Source organism: Alligator mississippiensis, chromosome 5 (genome assembly GCF_030867095.1).
Source record: "Alligator mississippiensis isolate rAllMis1 chromosome 5, rAllMis1, whole genome shotgun sequence".
NCBI lineage: Eukaryota > Metazoa > Chordata > Crocodylia > Alligatoridae > Alligator > Alligator mississippiensis.
Window position 1 is genome coordinate 131,624,254 of NC_081828.1, and position 24,174 is coordinate 131,648,427.

Here is a 24,174-nt window from a genome sequence, read left to right on the forward strand (position 1 = left end):
AAATGAGATTGGTCAAGCAAGACCTACCCGCAACAAACCCATGCTGGCTATCCCTCAGGATGTTGGTGTCAACCAGTCCATTAAGGATGGCCTCTTTAATAAACTTTTCTAAGACCTTCCCTGGGATAGAGGTCAGGCATCTTTCTTGTTGTTTCATTCTTTGTTGTGTTCAAGGAACGGGATTTTGTACAAGCTTTGGAAATATTCAGAACTGCATCAAAGAAATGCACAACTCCATCACCATGTTATTCTAACTTGAAAGACCCAAACTTTTTAACTGCTTGGGTCAAAAGGAGTAACTTATGCAAAGCTGAATTACATAACTGAATAGCACCAAGCTCTCTTTAGGAACCCATGTAAAATGTAAGGGGAGAGGATAGTGCTTACCTATCATTTCTGTTACTTTCGGCATATTTCCTTGTGGGTAGTAGGAAATAACTTGTTTAGAAATTTGCACAGGCCACCTTTGCCTCAACCTCAGTTAATGCAGAGGTGGATGTTGCTGATCAACTGTTTGAGCTCCTCTTGAGAACTGTGGGGATGCTTTTGTGGAAGATTCAGATCTTAATTAGATAGAGTGGCATAGCCTTTCCTAATAAATTTCCCTTGCTAGCTAGTTCCCTAGTTTTTGCATATGGCAAATCGCAGCTGGTACTGTGCCACTGCTTTCCAGTAGGAGGGTGTTTTAGGAGGAGAAAGGGGTATGATCATACCATGCTGCATACTGACAATCTCTTCTCAATGCAACTAGCCCTAAGGGGCTGTAGCAGCTGCCAGTGCTTACAGCTGCTCCAGGTTTTTCTATCATCTCAAGGTCTGACAGTGCAAAGGGGAGTTTTCGTTTTTCAGTTTAGTTTGTTTGACTTAAAGACCTGGTCCTCAATTGTAGTTTTGGGACCTGATTCTTTGCTTGCTCACCTTGTCTATATCAGTGGTAAATTCCTGGACATCAGTGGAGCACTACGATCATGTTGTAAATGAAAGAAAGCCTCTGTAATGTGCAGTCAATGGGAAGAGACTCAAGCCCTTTCTCCAGCAGGTGGCTCATTAAATGGAGGCCTTCTGATTTGTTCTTAGTTTGGACCCTGTGCGTTGACTCAGCTCCTCCAATATTTTAGTGCTGCTGATAAATGCAAAGCAATACTATGGCCATGAAGTAAAACAAAACAGAAGTGTGAGGCTCCTGCCATCAGGCACTTACAAGCTTGCTGTATTTAATTGGAGCCTGCTTAAAATGGCACCTATTCATGCTGGCTCAATTTATGTGCTGAAGGCTGCCATGCTGCCAAGGTAAGTGAGCAGCTGGGCAACAGCTCCCTAGTGAACCAGCAACACAAAAAAACTTGACTCTTGTTCAAGAAATTAGAAATGGTGCAAGGAACCATTTCTCAGGCTATTTCAGAGTCACCGGGTAGTCCTAGAAATAACTGGAGGTGGAAAAGATGATCTAAGATTAGAAAGTCACTTCTCCAATTCTTTGTTTTCATTCTGCTTAAAACCAAACGGTCGGGGTCCTGGCTGTTCTCTGAACTTGTCAACACATTCTGACCCTCAAGGATTCTTCTCTATCACTTACTCCTTAAACAGATGGCTGAGATGAATGATTAAGAAGCGATCTTTTAAACCACACAGTTATTAATATTCTCTGATTCACATGGGTCCTGTACTTTGGGGTTAGGCTCAAGTGGAAAGTTCCCTTTGTCAAACAGTCACTATGAGCTTGCTCAGACTGTTCATGACTGTTATGTTCAGCTCCCTTTCTCCTGCATATTTTTAACAGCACTCCCTATCACTGTACTACAGCCTGTTTTCCACAGAACAATTATTTGGATACAAAGGCAGTCCAATTTCTAGAGTGAGTTCAAAACTTGTATAAAATGCCAGATTGACAGAAGTGCAGGTTGGCAGCCTATGGAAAACTGGGTATAGCATAGATGTGCTCTAAGCTTTCACCCGTTATCCTGCCAAAATCTTTAAATCCCAGTTTAAAGGGGCCAGTTCTGGGCATGGAAGGCAGACACTTCAGTCTCTATGCCTATTCATTCCTATTGATTCTGCCAGCCAAAGTGCCCAATGTGGTTGTGTTTTTTGTGCCAGCTGACTCACTAGCATTTGGACTGACAGAAAAAACTCATTTCATGTAAGTGCACCAAACAGCCTTGAAGAGATTGTGTCTCAGTGATATTTGCTACTAGTCTGAACTGGATTTGAATATTGATGGAGTCTATTCCTAAGACTACTAGACATACGGTTAGGAATAACAGTTAGGAGAGTCCACTACCCAGAGAGGTTGTGGAATCTCCATCCTTAAAGGGTTTTAAGACCCAGGTCAACAAAGCCTTTGCTGGGATAATACAGTTTGGGGTAGTCCTGATTTGAGCAGTGGGTTGGACTAGATGATCTCCTGAGGTCCCTTCCAACCCTAATTTTCTAGGATTTGATGATTCTATGAAGTCCAAGGTAGAGTTTCTTGCTTACCAATCTGCTTCTCTGTTAATGGCCTCCATTGAGAGAAACATATTTTGGTCTAAACATTTGACTATAAATTTAGCTGGATCTCAAGGTGGGGGACTGAGACCTTACCAAGAACTGGTTCACAGCAGGTGCATCTACACGAGATGCTTTATTGTGCAGTAGCCTAGTTTACAACAGAGTAAGTGTGTGTGTCTACACATGCGTACACTTACTGTGAAGTAAATTTCACTAATCACGAGTAAAATTGCTACCTGCAAATGCAAGTAGAGATTTACTTGTGATTACTTACTGTGCAGTAGCACTCATGTAGATGCCTCACCGGGAGCAAATCTCCTCCCAGTTAGCCAGCCACCAGATTGTTGTCTGCCCCTGGGAGCTGCTTACTGCTGGGGCGGGCGTCACCATCGGAGCACAGGTAGGGTCTATGTCCCCCTGTCTTGGCAGCAGGGAGCTTCAAGCCCCCCACTTTGAGATTGCGATCAGGGAGTAGGGGCTGGGAAATCTTTATCTCCCATTGCTGGCTCTGTGACTGCAGGGCCAACACTGGGAGATCCTTGTACTGATCACAGAGCTGAGTGGGGAACAGGTTCTCCAGCCCCCACCCCACCCCACTATCACAGAGTGGGGGCTGGGAACTGTCCTGGTCAGGGGCAGGTTCCGGCTCTGTGCCCTGATTGGGTGATTGAGGCACAAGGCTTGGAAAGAGCTGCAGGGGTGAGGCAGGTCCCAGCCCCCTGCCCTGATCTGGTGGTGGGGCAGCTAGCCGTGAGCTAGCTGCTGCCTGCCCCAGTGGCAGATTGGGACAGGAGGCTGGGACCTGCCCCTCCCCTGAAGTTCTTTCCAAGTCCCTTGCCACTGACTGGAGCCAGGCCTGGAGCTCTCTGCTGCTGGGGCAGGGGGACATTGTCCTCACCCCAGCAGCAGGCAGCCCCCAAGTACAGGGTGCAATGTCTCATCCCCAGCCAGGAGACAGCTGTCTCCTGGCCCAGTGTTTCTGTCAACCCCTGGGCTAGCACCCAAGAGGAGCCTAGACCTCCTCCTGGTGGTAGCAGGGGCCCATTGCAGGCCCCCTGGGAGTTTGCTGCTGTTAGCAGCCATTAGCTGTTTGCTGACATTAGCAGCAAATCTTCTTCCGCCTCCTTGCATGTGTAGACACCTGCCCAAGAGTGTGTACTCATGAATAGTCTACTTGTGAGTAAACTGCTCCCACAACAAATGCACGTGTAGAAACGCCCAGAAAATATCATACAAAATCAGGCCCTTTTACCGCATTGCAGAATGGGAACTCAAAAACCAACCTAAAAATTTAGGCTTATATGTTTTGGAGCTAGGGCAGGAGATTGCCCTATGAGTTTCAGCAGGTTAAGGGACATAAGGAAGTAGCGGTCAACAGCTCTGAGATTCTGCTCACAGCACATCATTACAATACGGCCATAGAGAAGTATGTGACTATGGAATCTAAACAGGAGGTGCTTTACATTAATATCATTTTTAAAAAGCAACTCTTCTTGTGATTTACTTTCTGGGTCTCTCTAATTGCCCAATTACGATTTGCTGGATTGTATACTAGGGAACAACGTGGAAAAACGTGGATATGCCCTGTTCCCCCTCGCCCTCAACACCCACTCTTCGTGAGATAGGATACTGGGTTTGATGGCCCTATGGTCTAACTCAGTAAATAGCAGTTCTTATATTCTTATACTATGAGGCAAGTTCACTTTGCACCTGCAAGCAGATGCATACATTCTACATATCTACGTTGAGAGGCTGGACGCAGCAGAAGTTGCAGGCTGGAAGAAATCTTTCACATCCAAGCGAGGACTTCACCATGAACAGAAATGTTTATGTGACTTGTTTCATTTCAGAGTTTTGTTGCAAAATCTGAAAACCTGCAAAACTTGGCTGGTTTTCATTTCCAGTTCAAAGATATGAGCCTGGCTTTGCTCTAGTGATATCAATAGCAAAACTCACGTTTGCTCTAGCAGACTCAGGATTGAAATGTATCGTAGCAGATTTTATTCTGAACTAGTTCCAAAAGTCTGTCACTGAATCCTAAATCGATTAATATTGATGTTTTTGAAGAGGAACATTTTTTAAAAATCAGACTGAGTTACATATTTCATAATGAAGTTTTCAAGTGATTCTTTGTGAAGCTGTGCCTTTGCATAATGCAGGGGATGGAGGAGCAAAACATGTTGTTTCTCCCTCTCCTCCCGAGTGTCAACTTTGCCATAAAGGTTTGGAAATGATATGATATCCAAAGGGTATGTAATTATGTAAAACAAAGGCAGAGACAGGCTTGCCTACAGTGCAGATGCTGTAAACATCTTTGCCTGTCTGAAAACAGCTTATAATTGTGCCGGTTTTGATACAATTATGTATTTTTGCAGTTGATATAATTTTGTATACACAAAAATGTCCTCACTTTATGATTTGCATGTATGCACATCAGGAAGCAAATATAACTCCCACTAATCTGATGACCAAGCAGCCGGAGAATAGGCTAGTGCAGCATAAAATATTTGTGACATCAGACAGTGTATCAGAAACTCAACTTTATATTTACTGGGAGAGATTCTCCATTGGCATAAGTCCACTAACTTAATTTTCCATATGTTTTATAGAATGACTTTAGAGCCAATACAATTTTACCTAAGGGATCTATACAAATGTAAAATGAGGAAAATCTGCTTCAGTGTAATTAGATTAATTTATTATAGCAACTAATTAGCCGCATAAATAAGACAATTAGGGTTTTTATTTTAATTAAAGGGAAGCCTGAGCTCTATGTTTGAGACTGAAGTTTTCCTCTTCCTTCTTCCAAACTTAGGTTGACACAAGTGGATGCCTTCTATACAGTAAGGGTATTGTATGTATATTTGTGTTTCCTCATGGCAAAGGTATTCAAAAAATGCTATCTAAATCCCAGTAAAAATGTCAGAGGAATGAAAAAATGTTTACTTAATTCAAAACCTTGAATAGAAATATTCATTTTTAACTTAAAAAAGGACCCCCACCCCCCAATTTACACCTTTTCCTTTTATTTCTGCATTCCCAAGGGCAACATGGACAAAAAAGGAATAGGAACAAAAGGGAGAGAAAAGTAGAGAAATGGTGAAAAACAGAAAAATTATTTTTTTTTAAATGTCAAATCAAGTTTTCAATAAAATCTGGTCATAAAGACTAACATTTTCCTTGTAAGAATTTATGTTTGGTCAAACGAAAAATTGAAGTTTCCATTAGGGATCAGAGGAACCTCAGGGATGGCTCCCAGAAATGGACTATATTTTCCCTCATGCTCCTGTTGACCAGGGGTGTTGTGCTGGCTGCACTTACTCTGTGGACTTGCATGAAAAGATGATTGGCCTCTGCTGGGTTTATGGAAGAATTAGGATTGTGATATGTGAGGAACTTGTGCAAGGTAGCATGAAGGTTCCTTCTACTTCCTCTCTTGCACATCCACTCAAGGGTTGGGCATAACTTGGCCTGCTTCATTTACTCTTTCATTACATTTTCCTCTCAGTATCTATTCCTGTTTCTACATCTCCCTGAAATTTTGTTTACTCTGCCTGATTTCTGTGCTTTTTTTTATCCTGAACCTCATAACATTCAAACTGAACTTTGTTGCTTGCTTGGCTTAAAAATTAAGCATAACCAATTTACTTAAAAGGAACAAAGGGGATGGCAAACTTAGTGGATTGTTCCACTCCACTTATCTCTTATACTGAATTGAGACTATGAGAAGCTCCTGATTGATGACTCCAGCACAATCCAATTACGACAATCCAATAGGATTGTCTTATGTTTCGCTACAACTGCCAGACTTTCTATCTGACCATTTGGAAATTATGGTCTTGTGGGAAATGATATGAGAAAATTGGTCCATATCCTTTGCAAGACTAATCATATAAACTGCCAGGATATTATGCACTTAATGTTATGATCTGACTCGCAATCAGTCTGGGAAACTTTGTATGCCTCATGCTGACACACCAAATGCAAATGACCCAACTCCCTCCTGCTTTACCCATTGGGGCATCCATTTATCCAAGCTAAGCAGGTATATATTTTCACTACTCAGATTTCAAAACATTTTTCCATCCCTTTGCAGAGAGATAAAAGTGTAGGATAGAGGAGAGGAGGCTCTCAGTGAAGATATGTGCATTATGATGCTGTGTTGCTAAAACACTTCATATAGCTTAGCTCACTTTAACAACTTCAGGGCAATCTTATTTACTATGTGTAGTAGGGTGCTAAAATGCATGCTAACCACCATGTCTGTAATATGTTTTATAAAGTGCTGATGTTCTCATGGAACATTAGCACATGTTCAAAAGCAAAAGCAAAGGGGTGAAACAACCTAACCTATCATTGTACTGAAGTGTTAACAAAAACCAGGAGCAACATCTGCCTGGTAGAAATATAAGGGGACAAACTCCTATTCCATCTGATGGGGGTCAGTGACTTTGCAGAGGGTGTAAGTCAGCACCAAAATTGTCCTCTAGTTTGTGATACAAAGGGTATGGGCACATGTACATTTTGAACTGGTTCAAAAGGGCAGCAGCTGTCACTTTTTAATTATTATGCATGGACAAACTGGGAATGAAACAAAACCACTCCAACTTTAACAGTGGATGAAAAAGTCTTGAATTTGGAGCAGTTTTGCTACATTGGTACAATTCCCAGCTTGTCCAGACATAACATTTAGAATGTAACAGCTGCTGCCCTTTTGAAATGGCTCCAAATGTGTCCATAGCCAGAATGAAGATGTAATACTAGTATTACACTGGCATAAGTTATCCTGATATAACTGATACACCTATCTCCTTTTATACTGGTATAAGTGGAACTAACCTACCATAATTTTCAAACTGTTTCATTTGGGTTTACAGAAGTTTATCTCACTTAAGCTAGTATAGGAGCAGATAGCCATGAAAGTTAAATTGGAATAACTGAAGCGTGTTCTCAATTGGCATGTTCCCTTTTCTCTTTTAAAACAGTTTAAAGTGACATCTGTCCACAACCATAAGCTACCAAAAGGAAAGAAACACCCCGAGAAGACGGAATAATTGATTTAAGAGGATGTACTGATAAAGAATTTATGTGGTTGTCCCATTTTACATAGGGGATAAAGGACTTAGGTTCTCTTTAGTCCCCCAGTTGTTTATTTCCTGGCTTACATTAGGTTTTGTTACAATGTTGATTCACATCATGTAATTTTTTGGCAAAATTTTGCTCCCAACGTAACTCTGTCAAAATTCTATTTTGGCTTCAGTAGCATTGGATCCATTAAGGCATCCATTAATCAAGAATTAAATTTTAAACTGCATGAGTTTACAGTGATACACAGCACAAAGCATTGTGCAGTAGCATTTGTAATCTAAAAATAAATTGGTGTAGCACAGTCCAAGGAGATAAAATGGGTTTTTAAATGATGATTAAGACTTTGAAGATCCGATTTTCTAAAGGGTTTACTTTTATTTTTTCTTTGTGCCCTTTGCTGTCAAACCATTAGGAACTGATTTCAATGGGAGGAAGCAAGGCTGGTGCAAGAATGCTTTTCAAAAGTCCCACCCTGAATGATTTGGAACGTTCTAGCTGGCTGTTTACATATTATCCTATGTAGCAAAATCCCTAATGAGGGCATGTCCAGATGAGCATGCACGTTTGTTTCCCCACGGACAGGTAGTAGCAGCACAACTATGTGCCACTGCAATTTGTTCCCAGGAACGCCCGTGTATGACCACTCTGATGCACTGCATATTGCTCCTGATAAGGTAGGGGAAGCTGGAGCTAGCACTTGGGCTGGTCCCAGCAGCCTTCCCTGGAGTCCTGGGGTCTTCCTGGGCCTGTGGTGGTGGTGATCTGGGTGCACAGAACCTGGCTGGCAGCTGGAGCGTGGCTCTGGGTGGTGAGGCTCTGGTTTCAGGTGGTGCATGCTGTAGCCACATGTGCTACCCTGGTTTTTTTTTTTAAACCATTTTTTTTAGATATTGGGGTTTCCCAGTATCTAATTTTGGCTCTGTGCTGCAAATATGCAGCGTGGAGAATGATTTGATATGTGCCATGTGCATTTTGTGGTGCCTGAAAAGCCTTTGAGTGCACATGGGCACTCATCTGGACGCATCCTGCAGGGATATCCTTATTAGAAATTAGATCATTTCCTATTATCCTTGCCCACTTCCCCTTCCCTTCTATTGGCTGTTATGCACATTGGTGGATGTCCTGTCTTAAATTACTCCAGTAATAAATTTATGTCTCGTCTTAGTCTCATGTACTGGGAGCTTCATCCACGAAGTCAACAGGACAACTTGCATGGGTATTGTTAATCATTTCTATAAATACGTATGATTGATTGTTTAGACTGTAAATTCCTTGAGGAAGGGACTGTATCTTTCCATGTGTTTGTAACACCTAGTAATAAGATCCCTGGCCTTGACTATTGACTTAGGCACTATTGGGTATGTCTACACATGCGCTTTAATGTGCATTAGCCTATTTTAATGCACATTAAAGCATCACAAAAAAACCATGTGCTTCACACTAAAATAGGCTAATGAGTCTTTTTTTCAGTACCTCACAACGGAAGTACTAAATTTAATGCTCATTAGCAAAATCACATTAATGACTGTGTAGATGTACCCACTGAGAAGCAAATAATAATAAGGATGAAATAATAATAATAATAATAATAATGAAATAAAGAAATTCTAATATGTGCAGTAACAGAATCTGCTTATATTATCATTGCAGCATTGAAAGCTACAGATTAATCAGTAGTGTTACTGGAAATGTAGAGTGGGCAGGACCTTGTTCTTAATGATGCTAGTTGTTCACTTACTTGGTTTTCTTTCAGTGTTATCTGTCCCTGTTCCTTGCATCCAATAAATGTTCGGACACACTTGTAAATCCTTTCATCTCGTTGCACTCTCTGAACAAAATTAGCAGGGAAAAATCCAGTTCGGTCCTCAATTTTCCCCTGGAGCAATGATATAAAGAAAAGAATGACTGTAATATTTTGTGTAAATAGTGTTCTACTTTTAAAAGGTTATAAAGGATGTAGGGGTGTTGGTTGTAGCTGTGTTGGTCTAAGGACATAGGCAGACAAGATTCTTTGGGTAAATTCGATATCTTTTATTAGACCAACTAAAATAGTTGGAAAAAATCTTCTTTGCAAGCTTTTGGGTACAAACATCCTTCCTCAGGCAAGGGAAGTGTCTGCAGTTGTTTTGTGCTCTTCCTGGATGTGATAGAATCGAGGCCAGAGGCCAGTATACGAGAATGCTAGTCAGTGAAAATGCAACTTGTGCCAGTCAGTGGGTAACAGTTTGCATGGTGGGAAAGGGGAATGTAGACCTGGTGTTAAGATCTAATAATCTTTTCACCAGGACTACATCCCCCCCCCCCTTCCCCCCTCCCCAGCCTAATAAATGATAAAGGATTTAGTGCCTACCTTCCACCAGTCTTCATTAGAGTCCTCCAAAAGTGTGATCATATCACCCGGTCTGTACCAAGAAAAGGAAAATTTGATTAATTTTGTCTGCAATAGTACAGCAGCATTCTTAGGTATGTTTACTCCGAGTAATACTGTGTTATGCAGAGATCCTGTTGTTGCCTCCAAGGTGCTTTGTAGCCTACAGATACCCCACATTAGGCATAAACATGCTGGCTCATGTACCAGAGTTTAGATGAGTATGCCAACACCATGTTACCAGTGTGCCGATTAAGCACCCCTCTTGAGTAGGCCTAACACACCCACTTCTGCTTGCATGCACCAAACCCAAAAATGAGGCAGTGAAGCTGCTTTGGGGGTGCCTCCTGCCACTGCTCTCAAAATCTCTGTGTCTTGTGTATCTGAGATGGTTAATAGGGAACACCCTGGAAGGGTACACATTTACATATTTTTGGCAGAGAACTACCAGCTCTATACACATTAACTTCAGAACTGACCAAACACAGTTAGTTAACCCATGGGCAGAACTACGCTAATGTGGCTTTGCTGAGTCTAGTTTCAGAGCCAGTGAGTGCCAGGCTAGCTTAGGTATCTCTGCAGCGAGCTGCCTTGCATCATATAAACACACCTTTCAGGTGTGGCCATTATACCTGAGTAATCTCTATATGTGGATCCAGGAAGTGAAAGTCAAATTCTTCTCTCTCAGTTGTAAAACTGCACATCCCACTGATGCTCAGGGGTTTAGACCATTACAGATGATTGCAAAATTTGTCCAACTGAGTTGTCATTGACATTTTGATACCAAGGTAAGGTGATTAGGTCCCAATTGGCCCTATTGATATGTGCAAAAGCTGTAATATTTTCTAGCCTGCAGCTGAACAGAAGCAAAAACACCAGCCACACTGACCAAGAATAAACTTTGTGGAGTAGTGCTGATTAACATCCCCTCAGGATTTGGTTCTGTGTGTTTTCCATGATAGTCTAAGTTAGGGACAGAATGGCTGGACACTATGCATTAGGGGAGGAAATGAGGAAGAATTTTGTATCACAAGCACAGTATCTCTCTTGGCACAGGGAGGTGAGAGGGATGGTGTGGCCTTCGCCTCTGTGTATGCTGGCCAGCAAGCCATAGAGAATTGAGGCCTGCATTGGAAGGATTGAGAGGGTGTGATCTCATTTCTTCCCTATTCCATTCTGTCATTTATATATGTGGGTGGTGAAAGAGAGGATTCTTGCATTCCCCCAAGTGGAGGGATGACAATAGCGCCCACTTAATGTGTAGCTAACACCAGGCACAGGAACAGCTCTTTCCACCTACCCAACTAGTGCATCTACGCTAGTAGTAACCCTCATGCATTGTTCAGGGATCAATTATTCGTGAAGGGCATTTGTACACATGCATGTATCGCAGTGGCTTTGAAAAGTGCCTGGCATTATGGCGCATGCAGTTGTATAAGCGGTGAAATGTGCAGCGGTGCACTTTTGAACTAAAACACATTGGAGGTGCTTTAGTTCAAAAGCACACCACCGCCATTTTCTCAGTGTTGATGTGCATTTCACTGCTTATACAACTGCCTGTGGTACAGTGCTGTTTGCATCAGCTTGCGTGAGGAGCAAGCTCCATTAATCGAGTCTGCTCTGAAGCAATGGATCTCCGGCGCATTGCGAGACAAAACCATATGTGTATAAATGCCCCAATTGTCTAGCTCCTACTCCCATATGACAATGAGAGTTTTGCCACATACTATAATAGGGGCAGTCATGGGCTGTGAAGGTGATGGTGATATAGTGAGCCAAATGTCACCCTTCCTCAGCAATTAAAACCTCATATCTGAGTTTAGAATACACCCAAAGCTTTCCCTTTGTGCCTATAGGGGCAGGCAGGCATGCTGCAACATCATCCCCTGCCCTGGTAGTTGCCTGCCACTGGGGCCCAACTCTGATCTCAGAGCCTGGGGCTCAGACATTGTCCCCTGTCCCAGCAGCAGGCAGCTGTCAGCCCCAGGTCCAGTCTCAGAGCTGGGACTGGGACGCTGTCCCCTGCCTCGGAAGCAGGCAGCTGCCTGCCCTGGCTCCCCGCCTCCCCAGAAGCATGTGTAAAAATGCCCACATAGCCTATGGATTAGAGCAGTTCCTATCCAGTGAAAGGGGTGGGAATTGGACCTCTGTCTTTCATGTCTTGTATGAGCCCTCTTGCCACTGGAGAGTTACTGCTTAAAAGGAATTCAAGTTACACTCCCTTTTTGGTAAGACATGGCAGGCATACACACCTCATTTTATGAGGGGGTCAATCTAGTTGGGACATATACATCCTCTGCAGTCCAGACATAGGTGTCTATGCTTCAGAAGTTACCAAGATGCTTAACATTAGACACTTAACTCTAGGGCTCTAGAATTCAGAGATTTTCAAAGCAGTCTATAATTTAGGTACTAAAATGCTCAATGTAGTGACATCTGGGTCTTTTTGTGGCTGTAGCCCTACGTGCCCCATTGATTTAAATGAAAAACAGGATGTGTGATGATAACAAACATTATCTGTAGCTATTTGGTAGTCACTGGGAGCATCTACATGAGAAGCTGTAATGCGCAGTAGCCTAGTCTACTGAGCATTAGAGCAACATGGCAAAAATTGTGCTAATGTGCAGTAGAATTAGTCTACTGTACATTAAGCATCACAAAAAAACCCAATCTTTTCTACTGCACATTAGTATGAGCTACTGAACCTTTATGTAGTGCCTCATAGTAGAGGTACTAAACTTAATGCACAGTAGCAAAGGTGCATTAATGCACATGCAGATGCACCAAATATGATTTTAGTCTACTTCCTCTTTGACTTTTGGCCATCAAATAAAATCTACTACTATAAACAAGTTGCATTGATTTCAACTTTAGTTGGTAGCTCACTAGAGAGGGCAGGGGAGTCCAATTTTATCAACCATCAGACACAGTGCAAGACACAACTCTTTCTCCAATTGGGAGGGAGTGAATGGACTCTGCAGGAATCTTAATTATGTTCTCAGCCCCTGGGTTATTGTGTATGCTTGGGGAAGGTTGCTACAAAGTATTTTTAAAATAGTGCCCTCTTTAATGGAATGAATGTGCAAACCAAAAGGCATAAATAAATAAAATAATTCAACATGGGAGTCCTAAATACTGGGTGCATTTACACATGTGATTAATATGCACAAATAAACTCCAGAACTTATTGCTCCAGAGTTTTTGCTCCTGGGCATGCCCTTTGAATGTGTGCCCAGGAGCAAAAAAACCTCTGGAGCACATTGTTCCAGAATTTATTCATGCACAGCATGTGGAGCCGGAACAGAGCTTCCTGGGCTGATGGGTGACCTGAGGGGTCGGCCTACCAGCCCAGGGATGTTCTGATGGGATCTACACGCTGCAAAGGGGCTAGCTGAGGCATGAGGATGCTTCAGTGCAGGGCTGCTGGGTAACCCTGTGATGAAGCACCCTTGTGCCTCATCCAGCCCCACCATTGCACATGGAGCCAGGTCAGAAAATCCATGGGTTGGCAGGCTTATCCCTTGGATCCCTTGCCAACCCACAGCTGCTCCAACTGGGCTTCACATGCTACGGGAGAGAGAGGGGAATATGGCTGGCTGAGGCATGAGGGTACTTCAGCATGGGAGCTGCTCATGCCTCAGCCTGCTGCTCCCCAGCATGTAGAACCTGGTGAGAGCAGGCTTAGGCTGATGGGTTGACCCCCACATCCCCTGGCAGCCCAGGTTGCTTTGACCAGGCTTCACATGCTGCAGCTGGGCTGGCTGGGGTACAAGGGTGATTCAACATGGGCGATTCCTGCTGGCTAGTCCTGCACTGAAGCACTTTCATGCCCCAGACAGCCCTGTTACCATCTACACATATGCAGCAGTGCAAAAAACCAAAAAACCAATGCCACTTGTGTTTAGCCAGACTACCCTGTGGTGGTTTTTAGTAGTCTACTGCAACCTAGTAGGGCTGCACGTGTAGATGGTGACATTTTACTGCACAGCTATTAGTCAGCTCTGCAGTAAACATCTTGTGTAGACGCGCCCACAGAGTGGCTAATAAACGGGGTTCTTTATTCCTACAAAATGTCATTTTATTATTCTACTTTTTGTTGTCTAAAAAAGTTCTCATACCCAGAACAAAACAAGTGTGGAAATATGGCAGCTATGCATAAAGGTCGAAGAGCCTGTCATTTTTGCTTTGCTTTCCACCCACTCTGTCTTGAGCAAGAAAAGGCCACAGCTGGAAACTGGGAAATGAGCTTTCAAAGAGAGATGGGTTGAAGAGTGAGACTTTTCTCCCGTGACTTTTTAAGCATGTCATATTTGAGTCACCATCCTACTCCTTTGACCCTGGGTAAATAATGAAGAGAGCTGACATATTTCATAAACTGCTCAAAAAAGACGGCATTCCTAAAACCTGTTGAAGTCCCTGCAATCATCTACTTATGATGAATAGTTTGAACCACAGTTTGTTGAAGTCAGTTGAAAGATTGTTATTGGTTTCAATGGGCTTTAAAGCCCTGTGGCGCTAGGGATGGCAGCTCTGCTGCAAAAATTCAGTGAAAAGAAGTACAGGAATGATATTTGAAATAGGCAATGTTGCAAATGAAGCCAAGAACACATCTATTTATGTGAAAGTAGTGCAGCTGCTATCCAGTCTCTTGAAATCCTCACCATTCCCCTTTTCTGAGGCAAAATCTCAAGGGGGAGTAAAATCAAATAGCAGTAGTATTGCTTCTGATTGACTGGATAACCCAAACAATCCTAAAGCTAACTAAGTTTCAGTTTTTAGCTGCTGAAAAAAAATTATCTTAAGCCAATTTTTCAAAATTGGTTTTCCAATAAAAAGGTAAAAATTTGTCAAGGACACCGGACCATTTCTACAAGAAATTTTTTTTAGTAGAAAATCCAGTTTTCCTTGGGGAAAAAAAAGTGTTGGCTACACAGTTTTCAATTAGCCATAATCATCATCCTACTTATTTATTTGGATTGACATAGGCGCGCACACACACACACATACACACACACACACACACACACACACACACACATCCATGCACTCCAAGTGCACATACATTCTGCCAGAATGGGTGACATTTCCTTGCTTAATGCTTCCAGAAAAGAAGACTTTCTGAAACCTGAGTCCTCCCCTGTCCTGCTAAAAGCCAGAAGAATTGGAAAAGGAGTAGTAAATGGAGATTCTGAAAATGATAGCATCTATCCTGCCAAATGTAATAGAAAAGAAAGAGAGAAAGTAATGGGATATAAGGATGTTCACAAGTCCAAGTGCACCAAGGAGAAGGAGAAGTGCCTGAAAGTGTTGGGAAAAAGATCCAGAGTGTCATTTTTAAAAGATCATTAAGCATCTAGACTCAGAGTCTCAAAAGGATTGATTTTAAGAGTAAATGGGGAATTAGAGGGAATTAGCTAGTGCACTATAAAATTGGACCCTAACTTGCTGTTCATTTTCTTTTCAATACAGACAAGCTGAAGAATGCCCTTGTGAGAGGTAACTTATTCTACTTTGAAAATGCAGAAAGGTTCCTTGCAGTTAGCATTCAACAAGATTGTCCACTCAGGGAGTTAATACAGAAAAGTGAGTGCGCTTGTAAATTCATACCCTAACTTGCTGCAGACTAATTTCTCCATGTAGATAAGCCCAAGTCCCAATGTTTTCTGCTGGGCTTTGGCTTCCATTTGGATAATTTACCTCTGCTGTCTTATTTTTAATGGTAGGAAGACAGAAAGGACACATAATTAAATAACCATGAGAATATGTTTTTTTCTGAGTGCTACCTTGAAAAAAATGCACAACAAAAAATAGAATTAAAAGAAAAGTACAATGGTAACTTATGTTGGCAGAACTCTTGATTTTCATGGGTCAAGTCAATATATAAATATGTCAGTTCTTTACCTCATCTCCAAGTCTTCGTTCTCTTGTGGTACAAATTTGTACAAGGCAACGTAGGTGTTCATTTGTAACATGTTTTTGAAAAGCGGTCCCTTTAAGAAAAAAGAAATGAGACAACGTAAGAATAAGGTGCCATAACTGCTATATCTTAAAGAAATCTGGGACTGAGAAAGAACATTTGACTCCATATCAGAACTTTAAAATTGAAATTTCAGTCCCAGATTTTGGTTCATCCCATTACAATGATACGGATCTGAGGGAATTAGGCACTAAACATTTTTAGGGAAATTGGTTTGGATATATAGTTGGCTATAAATCCAATATATGTATAAATGGGTTCTAAGGTCTGCAGTAACTAGACTTTAGAACCAGACATTCAGATCATGACAGAGATGATTCAGACCTTCATTCTCCAGAGATAGATAAAGAAACATCAGTGTAATTTAGTGTTTGTAGGTCGTTAGGGTGAGATTTTAAAAACAAATGTGCTGTCTGTTTTGTGTAACGTCTGCATACAGTGTGCCCTGCAGTGCATTGCTGCCCTTATACAATGCTTGTAAATGACAAAATGACAAAGTGTTTATTAGGCACAGTCCAGGATAGAAGTGTTATAAAATCATGCAACAAAGCTCATGTGGCAACTGTCAATTCCTCCTGGATCATGGTGTATGTATGAGGGCCACCCAGACCTTCAATGCATATGCATGGGCAAGAATTTTTGGAAGAGTAGAAACTGCCCAGACCTTTTATTCTGCCCTTAGGGCACTAAGACAGACTCCAAAGACCAGACATTGGGTGCCTCCAGGTGTAGAAGCATCTGGGAATTAAACCCCGGTCTCCTGTGTAGTAGGTAAGTATTATACCACTGAACCACAGGGGACTCTGAATGAAGTTCAAAAGATTGGGATATGTGGTCTTTCCTTAACTCACATAACTGCCCAGAACCTTAAAGGAAGGACATTGACTCCTCCTTGTATTACTCCTGTCTCTATTGGCACTTCCACAAGGATCTAGTGAGAATGTGGGCTAAAAGGGACTGAAGAAAGGAAATGGATCTTTTCCAAATGTCTTTTCCAATGCCTGTTTCAGGAGTTATAGCTGTAAGATTGCACTATTTGACCAACATCCACACTGCTTGGGTTTTCTGTTGGACTCTGTGTTTACAATATCAGTTTATAAGAGACTCACCCAAGTTCTTCTCTATTAGACATAAACCTCTTAAATCAATGTGCATGTTCAATATACCCTCATTAATTCCTTGCCTGTACTGGGGAGTTTGTTCTTTTTGGTTCTTCTCCAAAGTGTTCTGTGCCATTTTCTGAGTATGTAAACACTGAAATAAAACAAACACATGAAAAACTGGTAATAGCTGAAGGCTCAACATCATTTGGCTTATCTTTATACTCCTACTCTGACTTTTCACTCCATCTCTCAGTCATGTTCTCTTTACATGAATCAGTCATTTCATTGCTCTAACATCTACAGGACCCCCAAAAAACTAAGGCCCATTGGCTATTGTGATGAATCATTTGGGATGGGCCTTCCTTTGTGAGGCTATTGTGCTGCCCCACACACAACCAGCAGGGCAGATAGTAATGAACTGTCTGCACAATAATATCACAATCAAACTTATCATCTTACTCCAATTGTTTCATGAGTTGATTAGTACCCTTTTTCATCCAACTCACCTGCTGACTTTGATGGCATTAGCCCACCGATTATAAAAACTGCTATCTAATTTTTAGAGAACGCTGTATCTCAGTTCTCAGCAAGCTTGAACATTACATTATTTTAAAAGTAAGAATCCATCAAACTGTTATGACGCTAAAGCCCTCTGAAAAGTTTAGGACCACAGTTTACTTGTATACTTTCTAACAGAAGTCTCCAAAGCACTAGTTTTTAATAGAAGACTAAATACTTAGTGCAGGGGTCTGCAACCTATGTGAGATGTGATCTGACCTGGGGTAGTGAGCAGCAGCAGGGGGATTGGCAGCACTTGGCAGCATTCTGCAACAGGGATATCAATGGCATGCGGTAAACAGGGTACCAGAATGGGACTCTTTTGGTGAGTCTGTGCTGCCCTGCTGCAGCTGCTGCTATCAGTGGTGGGGTGAATGGTGACAGCATCTGCAAGAGATGTACACGCCGGGTTTGGGAAATGCTGGCCTAAGGCAACATTTGGTGGCACATGGTGCCAAGGAGGATGGCAAGGGAAGTGTTTGGGTTACAAGCAGCAGCCCACCTCCTAGCTGAGCCACATTACTTTGTATAATATTGCTTGTATCATTATTTGTATTACTAATTATTTTCATAACATTGCTGCTCCACCTTCTAGTGTATTTTTCTCTCATTTTTCTAAGATTTAGATTAAGGAAAATAGAAGCCAAGGAACTGCCGAACTTCTGCTGAATCTTTCTCACTCTTCCCTATTGCATTTCTCATTGTGAACTGAAAGCCAGACAAGAATCTGTCTTTTAAGAAAAGTCTTCCCCAAGATTTAGGTAGTAAATCTATATTTTGGAGACAAAATTGTATTTTTAGACACTGAGAAAACAGAGTGTTAATTGCTTGAATAGGAGGGATGAAATGTCAGGTGCATGGACTGGACAGGAAAAAGAGGGACATTCATTAGTACAAACACAGCCAGTAGAGGTGTGGATGATCCTGAGAAAATTTCAGTCCCGTTCTAGTTGCAGTATTTGAAGATGTCTGAACACAAACTGGATGTAATCTTGTATCTTGAATACTTAAGCTGAAAACACCCCAGTTCTATTTACCTGCTTCAAGCAATGCTAATCTTGACACCTCTCTGAATTGTTTGTCCAGCCCCACAGTAAATAGAGTGAATCTACAAATTGTGGAGGACCTGAGGAGCTTATCCCTTGATTTTCAACAGTAACGAATTTACACCTGTGTCACAGTATATAATGCCACTATTGTGACCTGCTAATGTTTTACAACCAGTTGGCAGAGCTGTAAGGTCAGCTCACAGTTTGTTTGGACACATTAGGAGATGAAAATTTTTGTCCATATGAATTTTTATTTTCTGGATGTTGAGGGGAAGGTGTCATGAAAAAAGGGGTTAAATAAAAAAGTCCTGGGGAATAATGTGCGATGTAATAGTGAACATTTTTTACATCTATTGTGCATTTCTATAGAGAAGCTTTTCAAGCTACTAGGCTGTGGTTTTGATCTGAAAATACACCACATGAATATGGTACTTTCTAGTTCATCAGATCAGCTTCCTTTGTGTATTCAGGGTAATTTCTGCTGGACTTACAGTGATAAAAATAAAACTTAACTACTAGCTTTGGGCCCTGGTAGCCATGTCGAATAAACATTGCCAAAAGCTAGTAAGCTAGATTGTATTCTTGGTCTATCAGCAGAAAATTCTTCTTGGCATGTTTTTTCCCCCTACATCTGAAGTGGTGACACCTGCACAAACTGCCTGTTGGCAGTGGGGTCATGCAGGTGTCACTAAGATTGTAATTTGTCTTTCAAAACTTGTATCACTAGTGGTGATTCACACAAAGAAAGAACATAATTGACTCTCAGAGGCCATGCTGAGTTTACAGGGCTGGATGTTACAAAATTCATCTTTTTATATGCAAATGGAGAACTGTTGTTACTGTAGGTACATTAGCATGAATGATAATAAATGTGCCTTTGCAATTATTAGAATAAATCTTTAGAAGGGAATAAACCAGCCTGCTAGACTTATTTTTATAGTACTTCTGTAGCTGTTATTCTAAAAATTCCATCTACTGGAATTTTTTTTAAAGGAAATCAGGCTTGCCAGGGAAAGCAAAGCCCAATGGACCTGCTTCATCAGAGTTACTGGAGCTTTACATAACAGCAACTCCAGATAGAATCACTGCATATCACTTTAAGCCTGGAGGAAAAAGAGGTAGATCACAAGAACATTTTAAAATAAGTTCATTACACTCTTAATATTTATTTGGTTCTCTCTCTTAGATTATTACCTGATATGCACAAACACTAAAGGACAAAGAAACTATGAGGACTTTTTTTCCACATACTCTAGGAATTCATCTGTTTTCATATTTGTTTGCAGTAGGAGAAGCATGAAAACCATGTGGGAACTCTGGGAGCATGAAAAGAGTTTTTCCATTTCATTTTGTCATTTGGTTTGTGCAAACAGCATGGGCAGTTTATTAGATCTACCAAGCGAAAGTTTTTTTGAGTAACTGCTGCATAATTCATACACTGAGCCGTTGAAAGATGGATTGTAAAGAAAGTCACTACTGATCAAATGAATCATTAATGTGCCAAGGGCGTTGTTGAGAGGTTGGACACATGTTGAGCTCTTTAAACTAGTCTCTTTCAGCAAGTTTATTGAATGCATCCAAGTCACATAGATCCCATAGGAAAAAATTCTCCTGGGCTCAAAACAAGGTGGTAAGGTATGTAAAGAAAAATTGATTGAAAAACATAAGGTAACAACTTTAAACTCAGGTAGGATGGATTAATAACCACTGGCCAGTGGTTGCACTTCTAAAGTTGATTTACACTTCCAAACCATCAAGTAAGTAGCATCTGGAGGTGTGTGCCAAGACGACCTTAAATTGACAACAAGGAAAAGAACTGAACACTGAGAAAAGGAGTGAAACGGTGAGAATAAGTAATAGAAGAGAGGCTCAGAGGGAGGTTAAAATGGGGGAAGGAAGGGATTTTGAAGTTACCACCTGACTAATATTAAAATTATCAGGCATATGGAGTGAAACATTTGTAAGGGAGTGAAGGGATCTGTGGTATGTTTTTGCAGTGTACATTCTGACTGCATACGCAGTTTTGGAATAATTCTCTGGTGAAAACAGCAAGCAGCTCCAATTCTTCCAGCCCAAAGTTTTACTGGGCACACTGAAGTTCTTTCTACCATCACCACAACTGGACTCGGGCACTGCAAAATTAACTACTCACTGTGTCACACTCATGGCTAAGGCATATTTACTGCATGCTGTGTGTTCATAATCACTGGGCAGCAGTCATAGACACACATCATAACAATTATACATACTATTGTTATAATGAAATCATATTACATGCAGACTCCAAAGGGACAAGGGGTTGGAGCTATTTGTATTATTTACAATTTGTATTCCTGGAGCACCTGGAGGTTTTTCATAGATTCATAGATTGTAAGGTCAGAAGGGACCTTGGAAGATCATCAGGTCCAGTCCCCTGCACCAAGCAGGAAAGATAACTGGGGGTCAGGTGACCCCAGCAAGGTGACTGTCTAGTCTCCTCTTGAAGATTTCCAGGGTTGGTGATTGCACCACCTCTGGAGGGAGCTTATTCCACAGTCTGGACACCGACTGTGAAGACGTTTTTCCTAATGTCAAGCCTGAACTGATCTTCCAGGAGTTTGTGGCCATTACTCCTGGTTTTCCCCTCAGGTGCCCTGGTGAACAGTTGCTCACAGAGCCCTTGATGTACTCCCCTAGTGTAGTGGTAAGCTGCTACCAGGTCCCCTCTCAGCCTTCTTTTCCTCAGGCTGAAGAGTCCCAGATCCCTCAGCCTTTCCTCGTATGGCTTGCCTTTTAAGACTCTGATCATATGGGTTGCTCTTCTTTGGACTCTCTCAACCTTGTCCACATCCTTGTTAAAGTGCGGTGCCCAGAACTGGATGCAGTACTCCAGCTGTGGTCTCACCAGTGCTGAGTAGAGTGGAAGAATCACCTCCTTGGTTTTGCTGGAGATGCATCGTTTGATGCATGCCAGAGTATTATTTGCCAGACTAGTTATAGCATCGCACTGCTGGCTCATATTCATACCATGGTCTATTATTACCCCTAGGTCCCTTTCATTTGTGGTGCTAGTCAGTTTGGTGCCACCAAGCCTGTAAGTGTGTTGGGGGTTGCTCATTCCCAGGTGGAGCATTTTATATTTCTCGACGTTGAACTTCATCATATTCCCATCCGCCCAACATGCCAGCCTGTCTAGGTCTGCCTGTATCTGTATGTAGCCTATCTTCAAATGTGACCATGCTTTCTCATAACTTGGTATCGTCCATGAACTTGGCCAGTGAGCTCTTCACCCCCACAACCAAAACTGAGGCACATGGTGACTGGAACTAATTATGAATATGAGTACTACATAGCGTGCCCTGAAGAAACTATAGGGACAAAGTTATTAATAAAATGCCACAGTAGGTTCGAGGGAGAGGAAGGAAGTGAACCCAGATGTACTGACTCTCCACTTGATTTCAAGTAGATTTGGTTCATATGCTATACGAAAATCAGTCTTTATCTATTCTAAGGCTCTGAGGAATTAACCCACGCTGGTAAAGAACACCTTTCAAATTCTTCCCTTTCACCGTTTGGCCAAATCACCCCCAAATCAGAATATGCCATAAGGAAAAGCTGCAACAGTTCACATTGATTGCTCATGCTACTCCATCACTTTGTGCATCTGCAAATGCTGGAATGTCCTGCACTCACCACTGTTGCTGCGTCTCCTGTTTATGTCAAATGTGCCTCCTGAGCCATCCGTTTCCTCAGGAACTTCTGCCAGGTCTGAAGTCTATGAGTGAACAAGATGGGATAAGACAGAAAGAGAAGCAATGAGGCAAAATGAAATCACATCAGAGCCTTAAGTAAATGTAGAAGCTTGGTATTGAGTATTGTGATGTGTCAAGGGGGGCATCCCCGCCCCAATTTCTGGGCCAACAGTGCAATGGGGGGGCACAGGCCTGCAGCCTGGCCAGACCCAATGCCCAGCAGCAGAGGGGGTGGTGGTGGTGGTGTGGAGTTGTGAACCCCCAACTGTGAGCCCCCACTTATGCATCACCTATGGTATTGAGAGAAGAGTGAGTCAACCTGAGGTGATTGCTGATAACATGATATCAAGTGGTGCAGTTCAAGTAGTTAATGGGAGGCAGGAGAAAGCTCAGGATACATTTCAGCTGTAAATATTCAGTCTTGTGTACAAGATGTACACATAGCACATCTTGTAAGAGTTAAGAAAATAGGCATTAAGAACTTCTTGATATACAATTTTTTGGTGCTTGCAATGGTTACTTAATTAATTGCAGTTATGCTTCATAAGAATACAAGTGACTTTCCATTTATTGAAACATTTACTTTTCAATTATTAATCACGAATTATATATATATATATATATACACACACACACACACACACACACACACACACATATATATACTTACATATACATTTAATATATATTGCAATATATATTATAAACATTGAACATCAAGGGTGACCTCTATTCCTATGACTCTGGGAAAGGAGTATCTGGAACGTGGAGCAGTAAGATTAGTCATAGGCTCACGGAAAAGTAGGGTCAGATGGGATCCCACGAGGTCACCTCGTCCAACCCCCTGTGGGATCATTCCTATCCAAGCATCTTATACAAATCTATTTTCTAATCTGTTAGCAAAACTACAAAGTCAACCCTGACACAACCACAAGACATAGCACCTTAGTTTGCCCCAGGTAAAGCAGGGGGACAAAGGCAGCAAAAGTCCTGTGGCTGCAAATGTTGTTAAAATATCTTCAAAAGATCTGAAGAAGACGGTCATGCCCCCTGCTACAGATGAAAGCAAAAAACAGTCCATACTATTCTGACTTCAGGGTAAAATTCTTTCTTGACTTCATATATGATAATCACCCTGACCCTGAGAGGATGGGGATGATGCTCTGGCTAGGAACCTCTGAGCTAGTCCCAGCAGAAGCACTGGAACATCCCAGTCAAAATCCCCAGCCTTGACTGCAGCCACACACACTGCTTTTGAAGAAGGGATAGAAAACCTCCTGACACATAGAGCAGCAGGAGTGGAAAACTTATTCTTTCCTGGCTCCACGTGGCAACCAAGAAGCCTAGGAGCATGGGAAATACCCACAGTAGAACATAGGCATAGCTCCTCCTAGATCATCTCTGGCCAATGTCTGTCCAACCTCTTCTTGAATAGCCCTAATGATGGCAAATCCACAACTCCACTGCCTCACAGTTTTTCCTGATATCCAATCTAAACCTACTTTGCTGCAAGTTCAAGTCATTGGTAGTCCATGTTCTACTTTCTTCATCGAGAGAGAAAAGGTGTTTTCCTTCATCCTTATGGCATTTCTTCAAGTATTTGAAGACTGCTATCATGCTTCATCTAAATTGCCATTTCCAGAGGCTGAACATGCTTATTGCCTTCAACTTCTACTTATGTGGCTTGCCTTCCAAGCTATTTATTATTTTTATTGCCTGCCTCTGAACCCTCTCTAACTTCTCCCTGTCCTTTTAAAAATGTAGAGCCTAAAATAACTGTACACAATACTCTAGATCAGGTCTAACCAGT

The 24,174-nt window shown here is 41.9% G+C and overlaps 1 protein-coding gene across 2 annotated transcripts in view; it reads right to left on the minus strand.

Moving 5' to 3' along the window:
- STAC (SH3 and cysteine rich domain) overlaps positions 1 to 24,174 on the minus strand; it is a 121,148-nt gene that overhangs the window by 17,714 nt on the left and 79,260 nt on the right. For both annotated transcript variants that reach the window (XM_019483455.2, XM_014602501.3), the window contains exons 6-10: positions 22,306 to 22,387; positions 17,107 to 17,177; positions 15,848 to 15,936; positions 9,929 to 9,980; positions 9,317 to 9,454 (exon numbers count right to left, since the gene is read on the minus strand). In XM_019483455.2, the coding sequence (XP_019339000.2) occupies positions 9,317 to 9,454; positions 9,929 to 9,980; positions 15,848 to 15,936; positions 17,107 to 17,177; positions 22,306 to 22,387 (432 nt within the window). The remainder of the gene's footprint in view (positions 1 to 9,316; positions 9,455 to 9,928; positions 9,981 to 15,847; positions 15,937 to 17,106; positions 17,178 to 22,305; positions 22,388 to 24,174) is intronic.